At 36.0% G+C, this 26,320-nt stretch overlaps 1 protein-coding gene across 2 annotated transcripts in view; it reads left to right on the plus strand.

The window, feature by feature from the left end:
- Window positions 1–415: 415 nt before the first annotated feature.
- The window catches only part of APOOL (apolipoprotein O like), a 77,493-nt gene continuing 51,588 nt past the window's right edge, over window positions 416–26,320 (plus strand). Inside the window, exon 1 of one of the 2 annotated variants that reach the window (XM_031671557.2) lies at window positions 416–500. In XM_031671557.2, coding sequence (XP_031527417.1) covers window positions 486–500 — 15 coding nt within the window. In that variant the 5' untranslated portion in view covers window positions 416–485. The remainder of the gene's footprint in view (window positions 501–26,320) is intronic. The other variant, XM_031671560.2, reaches the window with a different exon arrangement.

Genomic DNA, 26,320 nt, shown 5'->3' on the forward strand with positions numbered 1-26,320 from the left:
TTATGTTATGATCTGTACTTTGAACGAGTGCCTGGCATGTAGTAGGCTCTTAGAGACACAGTCTTAGACTGTAGGGACTTGGCCACGTATTGCAGAAGTAACATGTTCTTTGTGACTGTATAGTTATTAAAGCAGCAGGACTTGGATTTTAAATCTTCATCTAGACAAATCACATATGCCTGAAACAACGAAAACACTGAAAAGTTCTGTACCCAGCAAAAGAACTTTCAAATGGACTATGGAGACTATTCTGAACGGCTTTATCAGAGATAGTGACAGTCAACCAAGAGGATGAACCCGTTTCTCCGGAGGAGAGCGGGTTAACTATAGCCGCTTCCCAGAGCCGCATCAGGAAGGAGGAGAAGGGGCGGGAGCGGGCAGGCGAGGGGCGGAACTGGGCGGGGCTGTTGTGAGTAGAGCCCAGTTGAACCGTTTTGTCCCTTTCCGCTCTCCGTGTGAAAACCTGGGCGCGGAGGGTCAGAGATATGGCGGCCGCTAGGGTAAGTAAAAAAAAAAAAAAAAAAATACCTTGCTGAGTTTCTCTGGGTGTCGATAGCTAGCACTCTAGTAACCATAGAAGGGATCCTCCTAACTTCAGAAGGGACCCCACTGCAAGAGACGAGGGGAAGGTGGAGTTGTGAGAGGATTGGCAAGTACAGGGAATCTATAAAGTTTGAAGCCTCAAGACACCTACCTCTCCCCTTAAGAGTTTCCTCAGCCTGGAACAGTACTCTTTCCTCAGTCCCCTGCAGTTGACTGTTTATACAGAGGCAGGGTGGAAACTGGGAAACGGCTGGGTGAAAGTGGCCAGCCGCGCAATGAGCAGCGGCTGACTTGGGTCTTGAGCTGAAACAAAGAGAAAAGAATCCTGGGCATTTGTCTGGGTGCACAGGCCGGGGCCTCAATGACCCTTTGAAGGACTTTGTTCAAACATTATTTCAGGTGAAATAGACCAGGATAGAGACGTCTCAAGTCTTTGTGCAGTGCGCGGGTTTGTAGTCACTGTTACTCTCCGGGTTTGACTAACAAACCTAAGTTTCTTTTGAGTTCTGTAATGGGAAAAGGTGCCTTTACTTAGTCTGTGTACAGGAAGTGACTCAGCTGGTTGCTAGTTGCAGTTCCCTAAGTAGGTTTCAACAACAGCAGTCGTCCAATATGTATAAGTAGACAAATATCTCTGGGTACATATTTGTAGCAGGTTTTAAGTGTACAGTGCACCGCTTCCAGGAGATACAAATATGAATAGTTCAGGCTCAGTATCCGACTTGATTCGCCATTCTCACAACATTTCTGCCTTAATAATTTATCTGAATTACTGCAACATCCTTCTAACTGGACTTGCTGCCTCTAGCCTGACTATCATGTAATTCATTTTCCCCTCCACTGCTAGAGTACTAAAATGCAAATCTGATTATGCCTGTCCACTACTTAAAAACCTTTATTGGCACTCCATCATTTAACCTCTGCGGTCAGGTCAGACTCCTATGTCTAGAACACCCTGTCTTGGCTTTGCAGCTTCATCGCCTGTCTTTCAGGAGCTTTCCTAGCATCTGTACTCCAAGCCTTGTCCCCTGCTTTTTCTCTGGGCCTGAAGTGCCCTTTCTCATCTTCATCTAGTTAGTTCCTATTCATATTTCACTCACTCAGTTAAGAGATTTGTGTACTGCCTCCCCATATGCTAAGCACAAAAATGCCTTTTCCAAGATACTGTCCTCGACCTTCCCAGTCTAATTTAAACAGGACCTGGGGCATATTTTTACCATAGGACTTATCACACTGCAAATAATAGTCTATTTACTTGTCTGTTTTACCCTCCTAAACTGTAAGCTACTTGAGGACAGTAATTATATTGATTTTTGTATCTTTAGTACCTAGCACAGGTATGACTTATATTAGGTACTAAATAAACTCTATGTGAAAATAGCGCCAGGCAACGGAGATAAAAGAGATTCATTTAAACAGTGTAGCTGCATCAGATAACAAACAACTGTGATTCAGGGAAGTGCCTTGCCTCGGGACAAGTACAAAGTGATCTGAGGGTTCCGAGAGCGCACACCTGGTTGAAGAGAATAAAGAATGATATCATGGTGGAAGTACAGAGATAGAAGGAATGGTCAAAAAGCAAACCTGAATAGTGTGTTGTTACTGAAACCTAGAGAAGGAGAGAATGAGTTGAACAGTCTTTTGATTTGGCCATTAATAAGTCACTAGTAGCTGCTATTTATTGAGTGCTTACTACAAGGCCAAGTGCCGTGCTAAAGTATTTTGCATATGGTATTTCACTTAATTCTCAAGACAACTTTATGTTGTAGATATTATGATCACCATTTTACAAATGAAAAACTAAGGTTTGGAAAAGTCAGGTAAATTGCCCAGTCAAAATGCTAATAAGAGCTGAAGTGAGGTAAAGTGGTAGAGAGAGAACCTAGATTGTAAGGGTTTAAGGAAAGGATCAGGGGTGGGAAACAGGCATTCGTTTAGCACCCACTTTGGCCAGCTGCTTTACATGTATTATTTCAGTTTCATCTTCTTCTCCTAAAAAATGAGTAGTATCCCCATTTTACTTATGAAGAAACCAAGGCTTAGAAAAAGTGCTTGCTCCAGGTTATACAGCTATTAAGTGGAAGAACCAGGTTCAAACACAAGTATATTTGGCTCCAAAGCCCAGGATCTTCCCACTACTCCTTGTCTCTGAAAGGCAAGAGTACATTACTCTTTAGAGAAATGTTGTGGTGAAAGGTAGAAAAGAAGTCTTGAGATAAGGGTGGCAAATTCCAGAAAAGGTATCTTTTTGTTTAAAAAAGTAGGAGACTGTATGCCAATTAAATCTCAGTAAAACTTGGGGGGAAAGTGTCAGGAGACCTGAGCAGGTTTGGATACAAGGGGAGATGCACCAAGAATAGAAGAAAGAATTAATAACAGTGATCACAGCTATTATGTTATTGAATGTTTACTGTGCTAGGCATTTTGCTAAGCACATTATGTGAATTTTCTCATTCGTGCTTCACAGTGACCCTATGAGTAGCTACTGTTATTCCTAGCATTTTACAGGTAAAGAAACAGAAGCTTGGGGAGGTTGAGTAACTTTCACAGTCACACAGTTGTAAGCAGTAGAACTGGGTCTGAAATCCCATGATCTAAGTCCAGATCATGGAGTTTAAGCTTGAGGAAGCATCTGTGAGGCTAAGGTACAAAAAGGGTGATCTGAGTTAATTTTGAAACCCCAGAGTTTACTTGCAAGGATTAAGATAGAAAGGAGTCCTGAAGGTTGGTAGATAATTCTGAAAATAGTTTGCATACATTTTGAAACATAAGAGCTTTTTGAACAGGTATATATAATGGTGAAATGTTGTGGAATTAGCCTTGAGACGAAGGACTGTGCTGCTCTCTCCTCCTGACTTCTTGAATCAGAGAGAACAGCTGAAGGACTGGCCTTCTTTTAAAAAGATTGAGAGGTATCTAGTAGTGTCAAAAGCTAAATTTTGTTAATGGCAGAGATTGAGTGAATTTCAGGAAAATTTGGGTCTGAAAGATATTTGTTTAAAATAGAATACTTAATATTGAAATATAGATACCATGTATTTAGTATTTCCTGTGTGTCAGACGCTGTGCTATGCTGTTGATGTACATTATTTCGTTTAATTCTCACAAAAAAGTTTTCTATGGTAATGTTATTAGCTCAAAGAACAGGAGTAGAGCAGTAAGGAAATTAAAGCTGAAATAGGAGGTTGTAGTCAAAGTAAAGCTTTTTGAGTCTATGATTTTAGCTATTAACAAGTCTGGGAAATGGTCAATTCAAGGTGTACTCATGGAGTGGGTAACTGCAGTGGAGTGAATATGAAGGTCTAATAACATGAGGTCAAATAACAGTGAGGTGAGACTTTTGAGTGATTCATCCACGCAGACATTAAAGCCACTCGGCATTATGGCAGGATTTAGAGCATAGAAAATGACTATTAACCAGGATCCTAAATCTATGATGTGATGAAGTGACTTGGAGACCAGTAGATGACAGTGCTAAGGATGACTAGATGGATGGTATGGGCCTTAAAGGAGAATTACTTTTCTTTCCTTGCAGTAAACTTTTTTTTAATAGAAGTATAGGATATATACAACGAAGTACACAAATCATAATCAGCTTGGTAAATTTTCAAAAAATGACCATACTTGTTCAACCAGCACCTGAATAAAAAAAAATAATATTACCAGCATCCCAGAAGCCCTCCCCTTTGTTCCTCCACACAGTTATTCTCCACCATAAATTAATTTTGCTTATCTTTGAACTTTTTGTAAATGGAATTATGCCGTATTTACTCTGTTATGTCTGGCTTCTATCATGCAATACTGTTTTTGAGATTCAGCCATTATATATGTACTGTACTTCATTCATTCTTATTGCTGTATGTTACGCTAGAGGGTGAAAATATCGTGATTTACTTATCCACTCTACTGTTGATGGACATTTGAATTATTTTCAGTTTTGAGCTATTATAGCTAATGCTCCTATGAACATTCTTGTATATATATTTTGGTGCACATAAGTGCACATTGCTGTTGAGTATATACCTAGGAGTGGGATCGCCAGGTCATAGGGACTGCAGCTTTGGAAGCTACTGCCAAATAGTTTTCCAAAGTGGTTGTACCAATTTACATTCCCATTCATGAGGGTTCCAGTTGTTCTACTTCCTCACTAACAAGAACAGAGATTTTTACCTAAGGGTGGAGAATTAATGGCTTAGCAGCATTGGGACTCAGGAAGAAGACAAACTCTCCCTCTTATCCCTGAGACACTTTGAATAGCCTCCACTTGAGAGTGACGGGGAAGTAGTGACCTCAGGGGGCAGTCATGTTTCATTTCAGACAAGAAATGAGGAGGGTAGATGCAATTGAAGGGTTTTGGGAGTTTGGGGAGTTAGCAGGAATTTGGTCAGTGGAGAGAAAATACAGAGCACTGTAGAAAATAGAATACAGGAGATGATACATGACTCTGGGATTGTGTTATGGGGCTTGGACCAAGGATGGTGGGGATGGGAAGGAACATGGACATCATAGATGTAAAATTTTCAAAATCCTTGATTATACCAGCCATATATTCCTTTGTCTCAACTTTAGTCCTTGTCTCTTTCTCTTCTTTCTTTCATGTGACTGATACCAGAAAATAGTTGGAACCTAACAAAGTGAAGTTCATTCCTAGGAAGACTGGTAGTTATCTCCAGCAAAATCAGTTTTTCTGCTTCCACTCAGCATTGTTGAACATCTTTATTTTCAGTGTAACTTTGAAAGTTGTACCTTGAAACCCTTAACCATACTTGGTATAGGTTCCAGGATGTTGCTTTATGCTATAAAGTGAAAATGATCTGTGCATTGCCTCCTCCCACACTCATATGACTGAACAGACAGCTGTTAGGTGTTCTGTGAACCTCATTAATATGAAAATAAAAGACTATTTGACATAAGTCCTAAAATTTTCACACAGTGGGCTAATGTAAGTCAATATTTCCTGATCTTAGCTGTGCCTTAGAATCATCTGGGGAGCTGAAAAAAAGTACTGATGCCTGAGCCCTACCCCAGATGGGGCATTTTCATGTTTAAATGCCCACCATTGATTTCAATGTGTTGCTAGGTTCAAGAGCCACTGATTTAGGGGGGAATATGTGGCTTTTATACAGGTTATAGAGAAAAGAGTAGCAGACTTTTTCAGGTTATGAAGAACAGAGGCAAGTTTCAGTTATCTTAAGGATACGTAGATTAGGAGGAAAGTCTAGGAAACTGTCTCACCAGCTAAACAAATCTCCAGAAGAACCATTCAGAATACCAATACCAACTCTGGTAGTTATTGTTCTCATGATTGTTCTGCTTCTGCTAACTCTATGTGTGTTATATCCAGACTTTTCCTAGAGGGAGGATCTGATTGGGTTGGCTAGTCACTAACCACTGCAAAGTACCCTTCTTAGACAGAAATTGTATCTCAGGCCCTTTTATTAGATAGTCTCATGTTGCCTGCCTTTTTCTCTGGTACAAATCCCTGGTCTAGTCAGTTTTGGCCGGTGCATCAGTCCTGTAGTTCACAACATAATGACCTATGTTAGGAATCACAGAAGGGAGCCATATAATTGTCAGGTGTTCTGAGGATTCTTAGAAGGGGCAAGGCAAGGGATGATACACTTGGGATTCATGGTCTGTCTGGTACAATTTACTTTTGAATACTTTCCAGAAGTAAGTGGTAAAGTTGTTGAAAATGTGGTGGAATATATTCAGAATTACTATTAAAAACTAACTTATTAAGACTTTGTAATTTAAACTAGGAAAATAGTTGCCCAAGGATAAAAAACACTGAGACAGCCACTAAGTAGCAATCTGCGGCTGATAATAAAATTTGCTTAGTGTAATTTGAACATGTTCTGGGGAAACTGTAACTCATTTCTGTAATCTCTCCTGAGTGAGACCATCTGTCATGTTGACTTGATGGATATTAGTACTCTAAGCTAAGGCATGAGTTACATACTTAATGTAGATTTGGCCTGGCTGTTTTTGGATCTTTTCTTTCAGTCATTCTGAAACTCACCAGGCACTTATCTTATCACTAGGCTAACTGCTATTGCCACATCCCCTCTTCAGTCTGGCTCTGTAGTTAACCTCATTCATTCATATTTCCAAATTCCCACTTGATATTTTTAGGTGCATCAAATTCAGTATGTTCAAAATTTGTTTATCTTTACCAAATTTGATTTTTCTGCTCTGTTCCTTATTTCATTTAAGAATGTGAGCATCTGATCTTGGGATCATCTTTAAAGTATCCCCTACATCCATACTGTTAACAAGTCTTGTGGATACTTTATTCTTTCATACATTCTTACTCTTTTACATATTCATTCAAAAAAATCTTAATCCATAAAATAAAAAAAAATCTTAATCCCTGTAATGTTCAGGAGCTGGTGATAAACATTGGGGATACAAAGATCAACAAGATACAAACAAGACGTATATAGAAAACACAAAAACCAATAAGCACATGAAAAGATGCTCAAAATAATTATCAGATAGCTGCATGTTAGAGCAATAAGATAAAACTTTATTAAGCTAGAAGAAAATAGAATGTTGGTTAAGTCCAAATGTTTGTAGGGATATTGGAATATAAGTGTTCCCATGTACTACTGGTGGGAGTGATGAGTGGTATAGCCATTATGGAGATATTATTTAGTGAAATTAAGTACACACATAACCTGTGACATGGCAATTCTGTTCTTGAGTGTATATCACAAAAATATACAGGTTCATTAGAGCACTTGTACAAGAATATTCATTACAGTGTTTTTTATGATGATGGGGAGTTTGAGGTAATATATGTGTCCATCACTGACAGTGGATGAGTGAAATGTGGTGAATATATATCATGTAGTACTATATAGCAGCCAGAAGAAATGGGTTATATGTACACATAGGAAGACAGATGGATATAAAAGGCTATGGTTTTTGAAAAAAGATAAGAAACAAAATAACTAATACACCATTTACAATGTGAAAAAAGTAAGAAAAATGAGATATGTAACAAAATTAAAAAACATTTACACATTACTACAATGTGCATTTTGTAGAAACTCAAATAAAAAAGATAATCATTAAATACATTAAAATAGGATAGACTGGGATTTCAAAATTGTAGATTAGATAAACAAGATTACACTGTATAGCACAGGGAAATATACACAAAATGTTATGTTAAATCACAGAGGAAAAAAATGTGACAATGAGTGTGTATATGTCCATGAATGACTGAAAAATTGTGCTGAACACTGGAATTTGACACAACATTGTAAAATGATTATAAATCAATAAAAAAATGTTAAAAAATAATAATAAAATAAAATAGCTACCTATGGTGGACAAATTAGAGTCAATTTTGGCAATTAAGGAAATAAATGAACAAATGAATCAATTGATTTTGAAAGAGGGAGGACAAAGAAGAACAAGATCAAAGTATTGTCCTCAAGGAATGGACTCTTATGGGTGAAATTAATAAGTAAATACAAATTATATTCAAAATAAAAGATATCTAAAAGTTACTGTGGGAGAAAAGAGGAGGAAGTAGTTTAAATGTCTACAAAATAAAAGCCTGCTTCATAATTTTAGTTCTTCATTTAATTCTTCAAAGAGTATGTATTAAACACCTACCATGAGTTAAGAACTGCCAGTTGCCAAATGGTGGTAGATTGTATTTTTTATTTCAAATATTTGCTCTCTCTTTCTATGAGGATTATACACCCCTGCCTAGATTTCTTGTTCTTTTCCTCTACCAAAAGAATGACTAGTATTAATTTCATGGTAAATATTTTATAATTTTTCAGCATATTTTGGTACTGATCAAAATATGATTAAAGTGAAATGTTTACCTAAGTCTAACTGAAACACAAATTCTTTTGTTTATCATGAAAGAGCTAGTAGATGTTAAACAGAACTTAATTTTGTAAGCAGAGAAAACACTTCATATCCATTCACTCATCTGGACTAATGGAAAGAACGGCATAAATAATTGAAAACCAGTATTTACACCTAACTTTGTATGTATTTTTGTATTTATATTTTTGCCTGTAGCAACAGCTGAAATTTTGGGCCCCTGTGAGAAATATTCTCAGTAGAGCTCCTATGACAATAACTCATCAAGCCATGCACCTCACGGGGACAATTCCTCCTCCTGTTGAATTGTCTTGGCACATTTGTCAAAAACTAATTTAACCCTAAATGTAAGGGTTTATTTTTGTACTCTCAGTTCTATTCCATTGATCTGTATGTCTGTCTTTATGCCAGTATCACACTGTCTTCATTACTGTAGGTTTTTTTTTACATTTTTTATTGAGTTATACTCATTTTACAATGTTGTGTCAAATTCCAGTGTAGAGCACAATTTTTCAGTTGTACATGAACATACATATATTCATTGTCACATTTTTTTTCACTGTGAGCTACTATAAGATCTTGTATATATTTTCCTGTGCTATACAGTATAATCTTGTTTATCTATTCTACATTTTGAAATCTCAGTCTATCCCTTCCCATCTCCCGCCCCCTTGGCAACCACAAGTTTGTATTCTATGTCTATGAGTCTGTTTCTGTTTTGTATTTATTTTTTTTTTCGATTCCACATATGAGCAATCTCATATGGTATTTTTCTTTTTTTAATATTTTTTATTGATTTATACTCATTTTACAATGTTGTGTCAAATTCCAGTGTAGAGCACAGTTTTTCAGTTGTACATGAACATATATATATTCATTGTTACATTTTTTTCTCTGTGAGCTACCATAAGATCTTGTATATATTTCCCTGTGCTATACAGTATAATCTTGTTTATCTGTTCTACATTTTGAAATCCCAGTCTATCCCTTCCCATCTCCCGCCCCCTGGGCAACCACAGGTTTGTATTCTATGTCTATGAGTCTATTTCTGTCCTGTATTTATGCTTTGTTTGTTTGTTTGTGTTTTTAGGTTCCACATATGAGCGATCTCATATGGTATTCTTCTTTCTCTTTCTGGCTTACTTCACTTAGAATGACATTCGACAGGAACATCCATGTTGCTGCAAATGGCGTTAGGTTGTTGGTTTTTATGGCTGAATAGTATTCCATTGTATAAATATACCACCTCTTCTTTATCCAGTCATCTGCTGATGGACATTTAGGCTGTTTCCATGTCTTGCCTATTGTAAATAGTGCTGCTATGAACATTGGGGTGTGGGTGTCTTTCTGAAATAGGCTTCCTCTGGATATATGCCCAGGAGCGAGATTCCTGGGTCATATGGTAAGTCTATTCCTAGTCTTTTGAGGAATCTCCATACTGTTTTCCACAGTGGCTGCGCCAAACTGCATTCCTACCAGCAGTGTAGGAGGGTTCCCTTTTTTCCACAGCATCTCCAGCATTTGTCATTTGTGGACTTTAGAATGATGGCCATTCTGACTGGTGTGAGGTGATACCTCATTGTAGTTTTGATGTGCGTTCCTCTGATAATTAGTGATATTGAGCATTTTTTCAGGTACCTATTGATCATTTGTATGTCTTCCTTGGAGAATTGTTTGCTTAGGTCTTTTGCCTATTTTTGGATTAGGTTGTTTTTTTTTTCTTATTAAGTCGTATGAGCTTATTATATATTCTGGAGATCAAGCCTTTGTCGGCTTCATTTGCAAAAAATTTCTCCCATTCCGTAGGTTGTCATTTTGTTTTACTTACGGCTTCCTTTGCTGTGCAGAAGCTTGTAAGTTTCATTAGGTCCCATTTGTTTATTCCTGCTTTTATTTCTATTGCTTGTGTAGACTTCCCTAGGAGAACATTTCTGAGATGTATGTGAGATAATGTTTTGCCTATATTTTCTTCTAGGAGGTTTATTGTATCTTGTCTTCTGTTAAATTCTTTGATCCATTTTGAGTTTATTTTTGTGTATGTTGTAAGGGAGTGTTCTAGCTTCATTGTTTTACATGCTGCTGTCCAGTTTTCCCAACACCATTTGCTGAAGAGACTGTCTTTATTGCATTGTATATTCTTGCCTCCTTTGTCGAAGATGACTTGACCAAAAGTTTGTGGGTTCATTTCTGGGCCCTCTATCCTGTTCCATTTGTCCATATGTCTGTTTTTGTACCAATACCATGTCGTCTTGATGACTGTATCTCTGTAGTATTGTCTGAAGTCTGGGAGAGGTATTCCTCCAGCCTTTCTTTTTCTTTAGTAATGCTTTGGCAATTCTAGGTCTTTTGTGGTTCCATATAAATTTTATTATGATTTGTTCTAGTTCTGTGAAATATATCCTGGGTAATTTGATCATTAAGTCTGTAGATTGCCTTGGGCAGTATGATCACTTTAACAATATTGATTCTACCAATCCAGGAGCATGAGATATCTTTCCATTTTTTAAAGTCTTCTTTAATTTCCTTCATCAGTGTTTTATAGTTTTCCGTGTATGAGTCTTTTACCTCCTTGGTTAGATTTACTCCTAGGTATTTTATTATCTTGAGTGCTATTTTAAAGGGGATTGTTTCCTTACTTTCTTTTTCTGTTGATTCATCGTTAGTGTAAAGAAATGCAACTGTTTTTTAATGTTAATCTTGTAACCTGCTACCTTGCTGAATTCTTCGATTAGTTCTAGTAGTTTTCGTGTGGACATTTTAAAGTTTTGTATATATAGTATCATGTCATCTGCATATAGTGACACTTTTACCTCTTCTTTTCCAATTTGGATCCCTTTTATTTCTCTCTCTTGCCTGACTGCTGTGTCTAGGACTTCCAAGACTGTGTTGAATAGGAGTGGTGATAGTGGGCAGCCTTATCTTGTCCCAAATTTTAGTGGAAAGCTTTTGAGTTTTTCACCGTTGTGTATTATGTTGGCTGTAGGTTTTCATATATAGCTTTTATTATGTTGAGATATGTTCCCTCTATACCCACTTTGGTGAGAGTTTTTATCATAAATGGGTATTGAATTTTATCAAAAGCTTTTTCTGCATCAATTGAGATGATCATGTGGTTTTTGTCCTTTCTCTAGTTGATGTGATGTATTACATTGATTGATTTGCGGATGTTGAACCACCATTGTGTCTCTGGGATGAACCCCACTTGCTTATGATGTATACTCTTTTTTATGTGCTGTTGGATTCTAATTGCTAATATTTTGGTGAGGATTTTGGCGTCTATGTTCATCAGTGATATTGGCCTATAATTCTCTTTTTTGATAGCGTCTTTGCCTGGTTTTGGTATCAGCATGATGGTGGCTTCATAGAATGAGTTTGGGAGTATTCCCTCCTTTTCAATCTTCTGGAAGGATTGGTATGAGTTCTTCTTTGTATATTTGGTAGAATTCCTAGGTGAAGCTGTCCAGTCCTGGACTTTTATTTGTAGGGAGTTTTTTTTTATTGCTAATTCAATTTCATTTCTAGTGATCGGTTTGTTCAAGTGGTCAGTTTCTTCTTGGTTTAGTCTTGGTGGACTGTATGTTTCTAGAAACTTGTCCATCTCCTCTAGGTTATCCAGTTTTGTTCCATATAGTTTTTCATAATATTCTCATATGATATTCTGTATTTCTATTTTGTTTGTTGTAATTTCTCTATTTTCCTTTCTTATTTTGCTAATTTGTGCTCTCTCTTTTTTCTTCTTTGAGAGTTTGGCCAGAGGTTTGTTGATTTTATTTACTTTTTCAAAAAACCAGCTTTTGGTTTGATTGATTTTTTTCTATGGATTTTTTAGTCTCTAATTTACTTATTTCCTCCCTGATCTTTATAATTTCCTTCCTTCTGCTGCCTTGTGGGTTTTTTTGCTGTTCTTTTTCTAATTCTTTTAGCTGGTGGGTTAGATTGTTTATTTGGGATTGTTGTTCTTTTTTGAGGAAGGCCTGTATTGCTATAAACTTCCCTCTTAGCACTACCTTTGCTGTGTCCCATAAATTTTCTGTGGTTTTGCTTTCATTTTCATTTGTCTCAAGGTATTTTTTAATTACAGCTTTGATCACATCATTGACCCATTGGTTTTTTATTAGAATGTTGTTTAATCCATGCTTTTTTCCCGTTTGTTTCTATGTAGTTGATTTCTAGTTTCATGGCATTTTGGTCAGTAAAGTTGCTTGAGATAACTTCTGTCTTCTTAAAATTGTTGAGGTTTATTTTGTGCCCAAGTCCATGATCAATCCTAGAAAATGTTCCATGTGCACTTGAAAAGAATGTATATCCTATTTTGGGGGGGTGTAATGCTCTGAAAATATCCACCAAATCTAATTTTTCTATTGTATCATTTAATTTCTCTGTTGTCTTATTTACTTTCTGTCTGGAAGATCTGTCTAGTGATGTTAATGCAGTGTTAAAATCTCTGACTATGATTGTATTCCCATCAGTTTCCTCCTTTATCTTTGTTAGTAATTGTTTTATGTACTTAGGTGCTCCTATATTGGGTGCATATATATTAATGAGTATAATATCCTCATTTTGTATTACTCTTTTCATCATTATAAAATGTCCTTCTTTATCTTTCCTTATGGTCTTTGTGTTAAAGTCCATTTTGTCTGAAATTAGTACTTCTACACCTGCGCTTTTGGCTTTTCCACTTGCATGGAATATTCTTTTCCATCCTTTAATTCTCAATCTATATGTGTCCTTCTCCCTATAGTGGGTCTCTTGTATGCAGCATATTGAAGGTTCTTGCTTTATTATCCAGTCTGCTACTCTATGTCTTTTTATTGGAACATTTAGTCCATTAACACTTAACAGTAATTAATGATAGATATATGTTTATTGCTATTTTGAACTTACCTTTGCAGTTGAATTGGTATATCCTCTTTGTTCCTTTCTTCTTCCTTTTGTGGTTTGGTAATTTTCCTTTTTATTATCTTGGATTTTATTTAGTTTTTGTGACTCACTTGTCGTTACCTTTTTTTCTAAGTCTATTAACCCATTACTATAACTGTTTGTATTAAACAGATAGTAATATAAGCTCAAACCCATGCTACCAAGAACAAAAATTTAAAAAAGAAAAATTAATACTCTATTATTTTCTTGCTTCCCTCTCCCACTCTTAATGACTTAGATGTCTTCTTTTACAATTTCGTGTTCATTTTATTTGTAATTCATGAGTTAACACCTTTCCAGTTATGAGTTTCTCATATTTGTACCATCTTGCTGCTTTTCTATTTAGAGTAGACCTTTCAGTATTTCTTTTATCATGGGTTTAGTGTTGCTAAACTCTTGTAGTTTTTGCTTGTCTATGAAATTCTTTATGTCTCCTTCTATCCTAATGGATAGCCTTTCTGGATAAAGTATCCTAGGCTGCATCATTTTTTCATTCAGGACTTTGAACATATCTTGCCACTCCCTTCTGGCCTGTAGTGTTTGTGTAGAGAAAGCAGCTGAGAGCCTTATGGGGGTTCCCTTGTAACTCATTCTTTGTTTTTTGTCTTGCTACCTTTTGGATCATTTCTTTATCCTTGACTCTGGCTATCTTGGTTATGATATATCTTGGTGTGGGTGGTGCTGCTTTGTTGCTACTTAGTGGAGGGTAGAAGTCTAGGTTCCCTGGTCAGTCTCTGTTGACACCCAAGGAGGGAAGGGTCCCCTTGTTATTTCTGGACAAGAGTTGGGGTTTAAATCTCCCACTGGGCTTCTGCTCTTACTTCCCTGTCTGGAAGGTATAGGAGTACCTCTTAGTGCTCCCCACTTACGAGCACTGTTGGGGCAGGGAAGTCACTTTGTTACTACTTAATGATAGTGAAAATCCTGACTCTTCACTAGGCCTTCTCAGTACCACCTTAGTGCCAAAGACCTGGGGTTGCCTCATTACCAACAGGTGATATTGAATATTCTGGTTCCCTGCATGTCTCCACTAATATCTAGAGGGTGGGTTGGGGCAGAGCTAATTACCACCTGGCAGGGATGAAAGTTCCACCTTTTTTAATACCACCTTTGTGGGATGGTCACTGTTAGAATGACTTATTTCAGCCTAGTCAGAGTGGAAGTCTAGGCTCTTCCCTCAGCCTTTGTTTTTGCGGGTGGGTTTTTGGCCTTATGTATGTTTGTGGTGTTCTGCTGTAGTAGAGTGGCTGTTGTTTAAAAGTTTTGTGCCTTGCTAGACCGCCCCTTTCCTGGTCTTTCGGCTAGAGAGAGAGAGCAGGCTTTTCTTGGGTCTTTGTGTTCACTGGTTGCCATTTCTGTGTTGCTGGCTTCTCTAGCACCCACTCTAAGACATATGAGACACAGAAAACCCAGAGATCTCACTGCCATATCATTCCTCAGGTTCTGAGATCCCTCATTGATCTACCATCTTCTCTCCACCATTTAGAGTCTTTATGCACTTATTTTCTTTATAATATCCAGGGTTTTGAGCACTACTTAGTGGAAGGAATTGGGAAAAGTATATTAACTTTATCATTCCAGAAGTAGAAGTCCTCCGTCTTATCCTATTATCATCCTGTACTGGTGGTGTATTTGCCTGACTCCCACACTAGAGATTATACAATACTTGAGGGCAGGAACAATGTCTTTGCGTATTTATACCCATCATGGTCTAAGAGGGCACCTGCCTGGGGCGTAGTGTTTGTTTAGGAAGTGTTTTTTGACTGAGTTGACACTTTGAATAACTTTTAGACTTCTTGCCCTTAGGAACGAAGTATCCTGGTTGGAGAAATATTAATTAATAGTCCAGAATAGTACGTGGTTAAATTTTAAATCATCCCAGACCTTTATAGACTGGACAGTTTATATCCTTGTAGGTAAAAAAAATTTTCCACCTCTTTGAAATACCTTAAAATGAGGATGTGTTCCTTATCTTTGCCCCCTAAATAGAATAGATCAATTCCTCTCTGTGTCCCCATTGTACACACCTCTGTTATACTGCTTATAACCATATGTTCCATTTATTTATGTTTTTCTCCCTCGTTAAACTGAGAGTTTCCTTAAAAACGGGGACCATGTGTTATTTATATTTGTATTTAAGTCTCTCAGGCTCCTGAGATATCGTATACAGTAGACACTTGAATGGTTGTTGAATGAATGAATGAGTGCATTCTGTGACACCCATATACACAAATATAAGATTAAAATTTTTATGTTTAAGTATTTAAATATATGTAGAGGGAAATTTATCATAATTATAGATTTTAGAATATATTAATTGCTAAAGAGGGTAATGTTAACATGATCTATATTCATGCATTTTTTTCAGAACTTCATTGGAAAAAATGTACTTTAAAAATGACTTTTGCTAGTGACTTGAAGTTTGAACCTTTATTCATATTTATTGATAATATTTCTGCAGGTCAGAAGAAATATTTGAATAAATAATGGCTGAGAATTTTCCAAAAATAATGACATACATCAAATCACAGATCCAAGTTGCGGAGAGAACCTCATGTAAAATCAGTTACACATGCACACACACACACACACACACACACAAGCCCATCCCACTCCCCTGTACACATCATTTTCATACTGCTGTAAAATAAGAGAAAATATAGGAAAAAGCCAGAGAAGAAAGACACATTATCTAAAGAGAAACAGAGGTGAGACTTACAGCATATTTCTCAGAAAGTACACAAACTAGATAATGTTTCTGGAGGAGAATATTCTTTGTGATTGCAGCTGTGACTCAGAGTTGTTAAATTATACTTCTTACTTGCTTTTCTTTTGAACAACTGAGGGCTTCTCATCTTTAAAAACAAAAACAACGCCCAAATCCAAAATCCACACTGTATATTGGTGAAGGAAATGTTTAATTGTACTGTATACTGGATTTTATATCATGGTAATCATAATTCAGCTTCCTTATCTTCAAACCGATGCATGTAATCACTTTTTTTTAGGACTGTAGCTTTAATACCACTCCAAGATAGGGTGTTTGATTTGTCCTGAATCTCTGTTATTAATTTGTACTTAGGAATTCCTTATTGCATTAGAGCCCAAATTATCTCAGGATTCTAGCTACATAAAATGCCTCAAGTTCTGTTCAAGGGCTTAATAGAATTGATTACACACCAAGTACAGTCCAAATGCACACAAATTCTATGACATTATTTCTACTCTAAAGGAACTTACAATTTTGTTGACAAAAAAGGACATATCCCTATGCAATGGATAATATTATAAGATAGCATATATTTGAATATTATAAACTATAATATATGTAATAAATCCTTAGCAATTCAATAAGTGACCAATATGTAATAGTTTAAGGCCTCTCAGACCTTGAATTATAGTATTTAGATTACCAAGAATGAAGCAGTTAGCTTGTCAGCTGTGGCTTTGCATTGAACATTGTCATATGTTCCAGGAGCTTAAAGCAATTTGGCTGGCTAAATCAGAAAGGTTAATTTGGGGTTACTTATAGAATATAAGATTAGATTAGAAACAGGAAGATGGTGGAGTGTTTGAGTGCTAAGATAAGTTGGAATTTTATTTTGAAGGCAGCAAGAAGCCATTGAAACAAATCCAAAGTGATTTATGATTTTTTTAGTTTAATGTAAATCATTACAGATGTGCAAAGAGGTATTAATGAACACTGCAAATGCATTTGAAACCTCCTGTGTATTCCTCCAGCTCTGATCTCATCCCCCTTGCTCCCTGAACTCACCATAGCCACTCTCCTCGTTTTTGTATTTAACATTGCTATGCGTGTTTTTAGACTTCTACTATATCTGCATGTGTTCCTAAACTTTATACACTATTGTTTTGTACGTTTTTAAGCATTCTATAAATTGTATTTATGCTGCTTCTATTCTTCCACAACTTGTTTTTATCACAACGCTGTTTGTGATATTTATTCATGTTTATATGTATAGCTCTAGTTATTCATTTTCACTGTGTGTAGTATTCTGTTATATGAATATACCATACTCATTTCTCTGTTCTCTTAATAGATGTTGTGGTCACTTCCTCCGCTCCTTTTTCTGTTACAAATAAGGCTGCTATGAACAATGATATGCGAGTCTCTTTGGACTAATGTGAGAGTTTCCCTGCTCTACCTGCTGTATGACTTTGGGCAAATCACTTAACCTGTCTAAACCTTAGTTTTCTTGTCTGAACAATTAGGATAAAAATAGTATTTATTTCATAGGGTTTTATACTAGGAAATGCAAATAGGTAATGTATGATGTGTATAATACTATGCCTAGGCTATAACAAATGTCCAATATTTTCTATCTGCTGTTGTTTTTATTAGTATTCAAAAGACTTTATATTCCCAGCACCTAGTACAATGCTGTATTTCTTCTGATCTTCAGATCCCAATTTAAGTCACACATCCTTCGTGCCAGTGGACAGATAAGCTGTTTCTTGTGACAGTGAACATCAGAGGTCTCAAGCAAGTAGAATAGGAATTTGATGTGTTATCTTACCAAATTTTTATTAAAATGAATACATATTTACAGCCTTATTTCTTCTTAGACTTATTTTGATTTCTTTCAGACCCTTGATGGTTATTCATGATATTTTCAATGACAGAAATCATCTTTAAAAGTATAAAGTATAATGTGTTTATTTGATTGCCATGCCCTTTATGTGTAAAATGTTCTCCTTTCTCTCTCTGTCATTCAAAGCCACTAAGTTAGAAACTTGAATGCAGAGGTTATTGCAGAGATTGTTTACTCAAAAACTATCCTGTGAATTATGACTTAAGAAGTTTCTTGAAGAATAATGCAGATTGAAGGAGGTAAAGTTCTAGTAGAGTGGGGATGAGATTACCATTTTCATTGATCATCTGTGAAAGCCTAACTGTTAAGAGTGTAAATTGAGGCATGCCAGAATCTCAAACCTTTGAGGACTGAGATGCTGGAGGCTTTATAGTTTGTGGCTGTTTTACCCCTAAAGCTCTTCCACACATTCTTTATTTTTGATCTCAGTATTTCAGTCCTTTGAAATAGACTGTTTGAGATGCTGACATGGAAAGCCCGAATTGTACAGATACATTTTTGTAGTTTGATTATTGTTCTTCAGTACCACTATCTTTTTCGAGAGTCTTAGGAGAAAATACAGGAAGAGTTTTTAGATTTCCTATTTCAGCCAAGTATCTACTTTTCAGGTACCAGTATAAAAATAATGCCAGAGCTGATGGACTCGGCTGTTCTCAGTAGATGTAATGATAGTTTATTCTCTTAGAGATGATTCATCCACTCATTATTTTCTGAAGAAAATAAGCATTATGATGTATACGGATCCTCTGTTAGTGACTCACTGGTGATTACTTTAAAAGAGGGCATCCTTGTGTAAGACTTATGTTGCTGTCAAGAAATAGATCTTAGGCTATAGCTACAAAATGAAGCATTAGCACCTTTTCTTGTTCCAATTTTCGTCAGAAAAAAAGATACGATAGTTTCTGTTAAAGCAGAAGATGAATTTAGTGGCAGTTGCCATTGTCAGGAACTTTACTACCCTTGGAAAGTAGTACAGGGGACCCAGTGGTACATTCCAGAAGTCTAATGGGAAATTAAAATATGCTTTTATTGGCAAGAGTGGCTGGACCTGTGCTACATAACCCAAAGGAGCGGAACCAGGACCAGTGAAAATTATATGGATATATGTTTCAGTTCAGTCTGTGGAAGAACTTTCTCATAGAGCTGTGAAAAGATGGAATGATCTACTAGTGGAGTTTCCCCTTACTGAAGGAGGTCATACATAGACTGGAATGTCACTTGGTGGTGTGTTATAGAAGGGATTCTATCATCAGAGGAATGGTCAGACCAGAAGATACCTAAGGTCGTCCCTTTGCATTCTGAGACCAAAACGCTAGTACAAAGAAGTTGATATGCCTGAAACACAGCCCTATATTTTGAAACCAATCTCTCTTTTACCATTTTATGTTGAATTCAATAATCATTAGTTTATTCAGGTGCAGTGCTTGATCTTTCATGTCAATTTATGTTCCGTCTCCTACCTGATATTTCAAAAGAGGGTAAACTTCATCAGTTTTATAGCTATGCCCCTTGTTTGTTTTCCTCAGGACTGTTTGCACTTCAGGTCTGTGGGCAAAGGAAATCATCCAGAAAGAACAGGACTGATGCAGTCAGTTACAGTCTTCCCTCCCCTTCTGATAAGCCAAGCTATTAGCCCTTTAGATCTACCAAGGAAAAGAAAGGGCGAAAGAAAGAAAAGTAGGAAATGGAGGTAAAATAATGATTGAAAAATAATTGGAACAAATAGTTGCTGAAAAAAATTAAAGTGTGGGAGAAAGAGATGAGAAGAAAGAGCAAAAAGTAGGAGCAACTGGAGATGAGTAAGCTACTTTTTCTTTTACCAGGGATGGCAGACTATAACTTCCTGTCTTCCTCACCCAAGTCTAGTGATCTAGAATCATAAACGCCCCTGTGGTGAAGAGATTTTCCCTGTGAACAGCTCCTCAGGCACCAGCCCCACACTGAAAGGGAGACTTAATTTTCATACCTTTCCAACTCCCTCCATTTCTGAATGTTTTGACCTCCAAAAAATGAGGCCTTTTAAAAACTGTATTTAAGCAATTATGGTGTAAAAAAATTTTTTTCCCTAAGGGATGCCTTAAACAAGGTATTATTGACCTTTCTAGCTAAAAATGCATCAGGCAGAAAGTATTATATTTTAAGGTATTTATTTGATATAGTATAATAATCACCGCATTAAATTAACCAAGAAATTTTGTCATGGCACGTGCAAAGAAAATGTTGTTTCTAGCAAGAAAGAATCAGGCTTGTTGTCCACTTACAGTCTTTAGAAGGTTGAAATTTAGTTTAAGAATGTGTTATAAGAACACTACCTTCCATTTATCTAGCAAAAGAGAGTTGATAAAAATTGTATCTATCATAGTATTTGACTTTTAGAACATTCCTATGAGAATTTGAAGTAAGAAGACATATGTTCTCTAAGGCATTTATATATCAGAATAAGGTGTATTTGTGATAAATTTTAGTTGTGGTGGGGTTAGATTAATTGGGTCCTCAAATGCTTCAGAGAGTATGGTGGGGTGTGCAAGCATATGCAGAATTTTGAGAATGACAACATTTAGGGGGACCATAGTGCATAACTTTTCATTGGATTCTTGAAAAATTAAGACCATTAATCTTAAAATTTCAGATTAGCTTTAGGACCTTTATCATTTGCCTCCACAAATACTTGGTACATAGGTATTCAATAAATGTTACATAGAAAAACTAGCTAGATTACCTATATACACTGCCTTATATAAACCTGTGAATTATTTTATTATCTTTTTTTGAGGTCTTTAGTCCTCCAAATTCCTTTGGATACAGAAGTATAAGACTACTTACAATGAACCTACATTTTAATTAAAAAATAGGCTACATATATCTTAAAGGTAACTAATAATATAACATGTTTGTTTAATGCCAGATTAGTGTTTCACACAAATAAGAGCTTAATGAATTCAGAGAGATGGCTATGAGTGAGCTAACAGGACTTGAGCTAGACCTTCAGTGAAGGGGGTTTAGGTAAGTGTATTCATTCAACAAATATTTTTTGAGGTCCTGCTATGTGCCAGGCACTGTTAGGTGTAGGCGAGGGGAAGACATTCCAGCAGGGGAAATGAAGGGAGTGAAGGCACTGAGGGAGGAATGTGCTTGCCATGTTTGGGCCTAGGAAGATTAATTCAGCTAGAAACAGGGCCTAACAGAACATTTGTTCCATCAGACATTTGGTTTATAAGACATTTGGATAACACCAAAAGGTCCTTGAAATTTGATCCTATCTGAAATGTCCATGCACGTATTTGATCCATGCCAAATGGTTTTGGACAGGACCAAATATCAAAGACCTTTTGGCATGGACCGTATGTCTTATGGACATTTTGGACAAGACCGAATATCTGCTAACCCCAGAAGTTAGATAGAAAGGGATAGACTAAGGTGGTTTATTTGTTGAGCTGGGAAAATAAAGCAATATTTTAGAAAGATTAATTTTGTTTCCTGTATAGTTTATTTAATCCTATTTTGAACTTCAGTCAGAACTGAATTCTGAATTGACAACCCTTTGAACATCATCTCTTACTGGAGTGTTACTGTTCTCAAGTAAATAGAATGCTCTCAATATTCCTTTCCCACATCCCTACAACGTAGGTGTTTTTTAAAATTTAGTTACTGATTTTGACAATAAGTATTTGTCTGACCCTGATTACCATAAACTGACTAAAGTTGAATTATGCCTATCTGTCGTGTTATTTCTGGAGGATTTCCTTTTTTATTGAAGTATAGTTGATTTACAAAGTTGTGTTAGTTTCTGGTATTCAGCATAGTGATTCAGTTATGAGATTCTTTCTCATATTCTTTGTCACTATAGATTATTACAATCTATTGAATATAGTTCCCTGTGCTATAGGACCTTGTTGTCTATCTGTTCTGTATATAGTAATTTGTATCTGCTAATCCCAAATTCCTAATTTATTCCTCCTCCCACCCCGCCTTTTCCTCTTTGGTAACCATTAGTTTGTTTTCTGCATCTGTGAGTCTGTTTCTGTTTTGTAAATAAGTTCATATGTGTCATTTTCTTAGATTCCACATAAAAGTGATAGCTGGAGGATTTTTAAATGTTTATTTGTGTAACTGCTATATTCCCTATTTTGTTTTTAATTTTCTACTTAAATTTTTATTTATCTAAGATAAACTTTTGACGTTTTTTCAGTTGTTACTTAGTAATAATTACATCACAATTATTGAGTGTTCATAAATTCCAAAATAATTTTGTTCTTTCATGCAACATCATAATTAAAACACTTGGCACTTGAAATGCTTTAATGTCAACATTCTATAATTTGATAATACAGTAAAAACCATATCTATCCAAGCCACACTAAAGTGGGCAGTTATTTGTTTTGGCTAATTTGAGATTGTCCTTTTAAGTGCTAGAGCTTTAATTTTGATAAAGATTGTAGCTCAAGTGTAGCATGTACTTCCCATCTATCTTAAGCCAGCGAGTTTAACCCATTCTTCACCATTAATTAGGTATGTTCATTATTTAATTTTGCCAACTGTAGTATGCTGTAGCTGTTATTCTTAATGAAGATGAAAATGTACATAGTTTATGATATGAACACAGAAATAGCCTTAGAATATGCTATCTTGAAACGCTTCTGGTGTCATTTTCTTTTTTCCCATAAATGTGAAATAAAATAGACGCAACTTCTTAGCTTTGTGGGCAATGTCACATGCTCAATAAATAAAGGCAGTGTTTTTCCAAGTGTTTTTCTGCCTGCCTAAGTTCACTGGTGATACTTGTGTCCTTTCACTTGTCTGCCACATTCAAAATACTCTGTATGCTTTCTCCACCGTTAACATAAAATCTGATGCATAGTAGGCATTCAAAGAATATTATTTACCTCTTTCCTGTTACTAATGTATTAGTGAGTATTATTTTGTCAGCACATTCATCTTCATATTATTTCACTTTTACAGATGTGCTACAAGTCACTACTTTCTCTTTGATATTTAATTTCCAAAAAAAAGGCCATAACCTATGCACCATTTAAAATACCATTTTTCATATAGGTAGTAGAGCAGAGAGATGGAAGAACCTGGGTTTTGATAAGTTACTGCATCAATCCTAAAGTTCTGTCTACTTCTAGACTTCCTATTACATGAGAGAATAAGGTTTTGTCATTGTTGAAGCCAGTTTAAGTTAGGGATTCCAAAACTTTAGCCAAAACCATCCTAAATCCACAATATTGGATTGTTGTGAAGACTGAAAGATTCAACATATTTAAAACACCTGGCACATAGTAAGTACTCCTTAACACAGAACATTCTGTCTTCAGGGATCCCTTATGTGCTCAGGGACATTATATAAGACATAAGACAGGTACCACTACCACATTGTTGAGCTGTTGCATCACCCACTTTTAATTTCATTGCTGATTCTCTTTCTTTCCCAGCTATAGTGTGTGCCTCTGCTACTGTCTTTGATTTCTTCTTTTGTTCTTTCTTGTCTCTTACATTTCTTGTTACTTCTTCCACTTCTTAGCTTTTGTATGATAAATCTAGCCTTTTATAAACACAACTAACCAACTGGAATACCCTTGCCTGTAATGCTCAGCTCTCTGGTTCTTCTCCCTTTTTATTGGTTACTGGATGTTGAAGGACAGCTTTTTGGCCACAAGAGATTCTAAAATATGAGACCTTATTCTTTTTCCCCTTCCCAGGTTTTAAAACTCCTCTAAATGCTGAAAAGTTTTAGGAGCAAAGGTCATACTGTACCTAATAATAAGTATGATTTGTGAAAGAGATAGATTTTCAAAGGCCACAGGAAAATTAATCTCCTTACTTTAGAGTCACACTGTTTTTCTTAGTCAGCTCCAGCTGCTATCACAAAATACCATAGTCTGGGTGTTTTAAACAGCAGACATTTATTTCTCACAGTTCTGGCAGCTGGGAAGTCCAAGATTGTGGTGCCAGCAGATTTGGTTCTTGAAGGCTCTCTTCATGAGTTGCAGACTGCCACCATCGAGCTATATGCTCACATGATGTCTTCGTTGTACACACTGTAGGGGGGAGGGAGCTCTCATGTAAGGACACTAATCTCATTATGGGGGCTCCACCCCTGTGACTTCTTCTAATCACATCCTAAAGCCCCCTACCTCCTAATACAATCACATTAAGGGTTAGGGCATCAACATATGAATTTGAGGGGATACAAACATTCGATCCATAATACCATGTATATTTTTAAATTTTAAAAATCAAGTTTGGTGTCATCAGGAAAAAAATATCTTTTCTTGCTGAGTGTCTCCCCACCACCCCCATTATTTCACTTTGGGACTACATTTGATCATCATATGTCCCCACAGTGTTTTTAGTCTAGAAGTAATAAAACTGCTATTCAGGCCATTTTCTTCCTCTCTTGGGTTGGCCTGGCCCCAATTCTCTGGGGTGTACTATATTTTACTACCTTTTTACTTTACTAATCAAATCTTCTATTTATATATAAAAAACCTCTGTTATTCAAATATCTTATAGATACTATTTTCGAAAAACACTAGGTGATAGTGGATAACTATCATACAGAGCAGACTTAAGTTTATAGTACAGATAACATGCTTCAAAATTTTTCCCAGATGGTATTCTTTTTAATTTTGTTTGTAGCAAAAATGTTAGTTTAGGGCTAAGGCAAAACAAGCAAATTCATGATTTGACTGTTTTCATATCAAATAAGCCAATAAATGGTTCTCTAATAGATCATGGGTTTATTTGTAGATTTTTGTTGACCATTAATAAATTAGACTGTTTGTATTTTATAAGCCTTGTGTTTCATACAGTAACAAATTTCAGATGAGAGACCTGTTTGAGGCATAAATCTGGCTTATTCCAAGTTTAAAGCTATGGAATAAAATATAATACATAAACAGAGAGATTATCTTCAATATGCTGATTGTTAACCCCTGCTCTAAGTTTTAACACTTCAGAAAAGAGGTAATGATTTGTAGGCCAAATGAAAATCTAAAGAATGGATAAAGAGGATAGGATTACTTCATATTTTAAACTTTAGATCATACATTTGTCCAACGATAGGTTACTCTGACCTGATGATTTTCTATCATTAAATTATACTAAAACATGTACTTGATACAAGGCTGGGGCAAAGTGGCTACAACACTACTAAGATTTAGTCATTGTCTTTAAGGAAAATGCAATCTGTGGGGTTCAATATATAGAGTGAGAAACCAAATCTAATTAAAAGGTTAGGAAAGACTGCATGAAATGTGCCATATCTAAATAATTCTTAAGAATGGCCAAGATTTAGTAAAGAGGGTATTCGTAGTGGGTAATGACATGGAAACAGGCAACCAGTTGAGTTTAACTGCATCAGAGAATTCCTGAAGGAGAGTAGTGAACACAGACAAGGATAGAAAAGTGATGAATTTACTCAGAGATGGGGCTTGGGAGGTGGGAGAATATCTTTTTTTTATGTTTATATTCCTAGTATCTGGCATAGTGTTTGACTAATCTTTGTTTAAAGAATGGGAAAATAGAAATAAAATGTATACAGTGGAACCTGGAACACATTTATAGATTTAGACCATCTTTTAGAACCATTCCTATAAAGGATAAAATCTCTCATTTTCATATTTTCCTTTTACTTTCTTGAAAATGTGATGCCATTATACTCCTCTGCAGTGGTATAAACAGTATCCAGTTCTTCTGCTGTTTTTAGGACAGCATATATGCCCTAAATGGATGGATAGAGTTAAAACTGGTAGATTTGAAAGCAAAAATCATGTAAATGATTTAATCTTTTCTTTTTTATTGAGTAAATTTGACATGTAACCTTGTGTAAGTTTAAGGTGTATAACATATTACTTTGATACATTTATACATTATAATATGATTGCTGTTATAGCAATATGTATCCAATTACATAATTATAGTACAGTATTATTGTCTGTATTCATTATACTGTGCATTAAATCATTAAATGGTTTATTTACTACTCAGTACAAGTTTTTGTTTTTATTTTTGTTTTTTTAGTTTTTTGGTTTTTAGTTTTTAGTGCTTTGGTGGAGGGGAGGTAATTAGGTTTATTTATTTATTTATTTTTAATGAAAGTTCTGGGGATTGAACCCAGGACCTCATGCATGCTAAGCACACACTCTGCCACTGAGCTGTACCCTCCCATCTACTCCTTCTAAGTTTGTACTCTTAGATACGATCAATCTTATTCCCCTTCCCACATCCCCTAGTAACTGCCATTTTACTTTCTGTTTTTTATAGGTTTGACGTTTTTAGATTCCACGTATAAGTGATATCATACAGTACTTGTCTTTCTCTGTCTGATTTATCTCACTTAGTATAAGGTGCTCAAAGTCTATCCATGTTGTTGCAAATGGCAGGATATC

Source organism: Vicugna pacos, chromosome X (assembly GCF_048564905.1).
Source record: "Vicugna pacos chromosome X, VicPac4, whole genome shotgun sequence".
Classification (NCBI taxonomy): Eukaryota; Metazoa; Chordata; class Mammalia; order Artiodactyla; family Camelidae; genus Vicugna; species Vicugna pacos.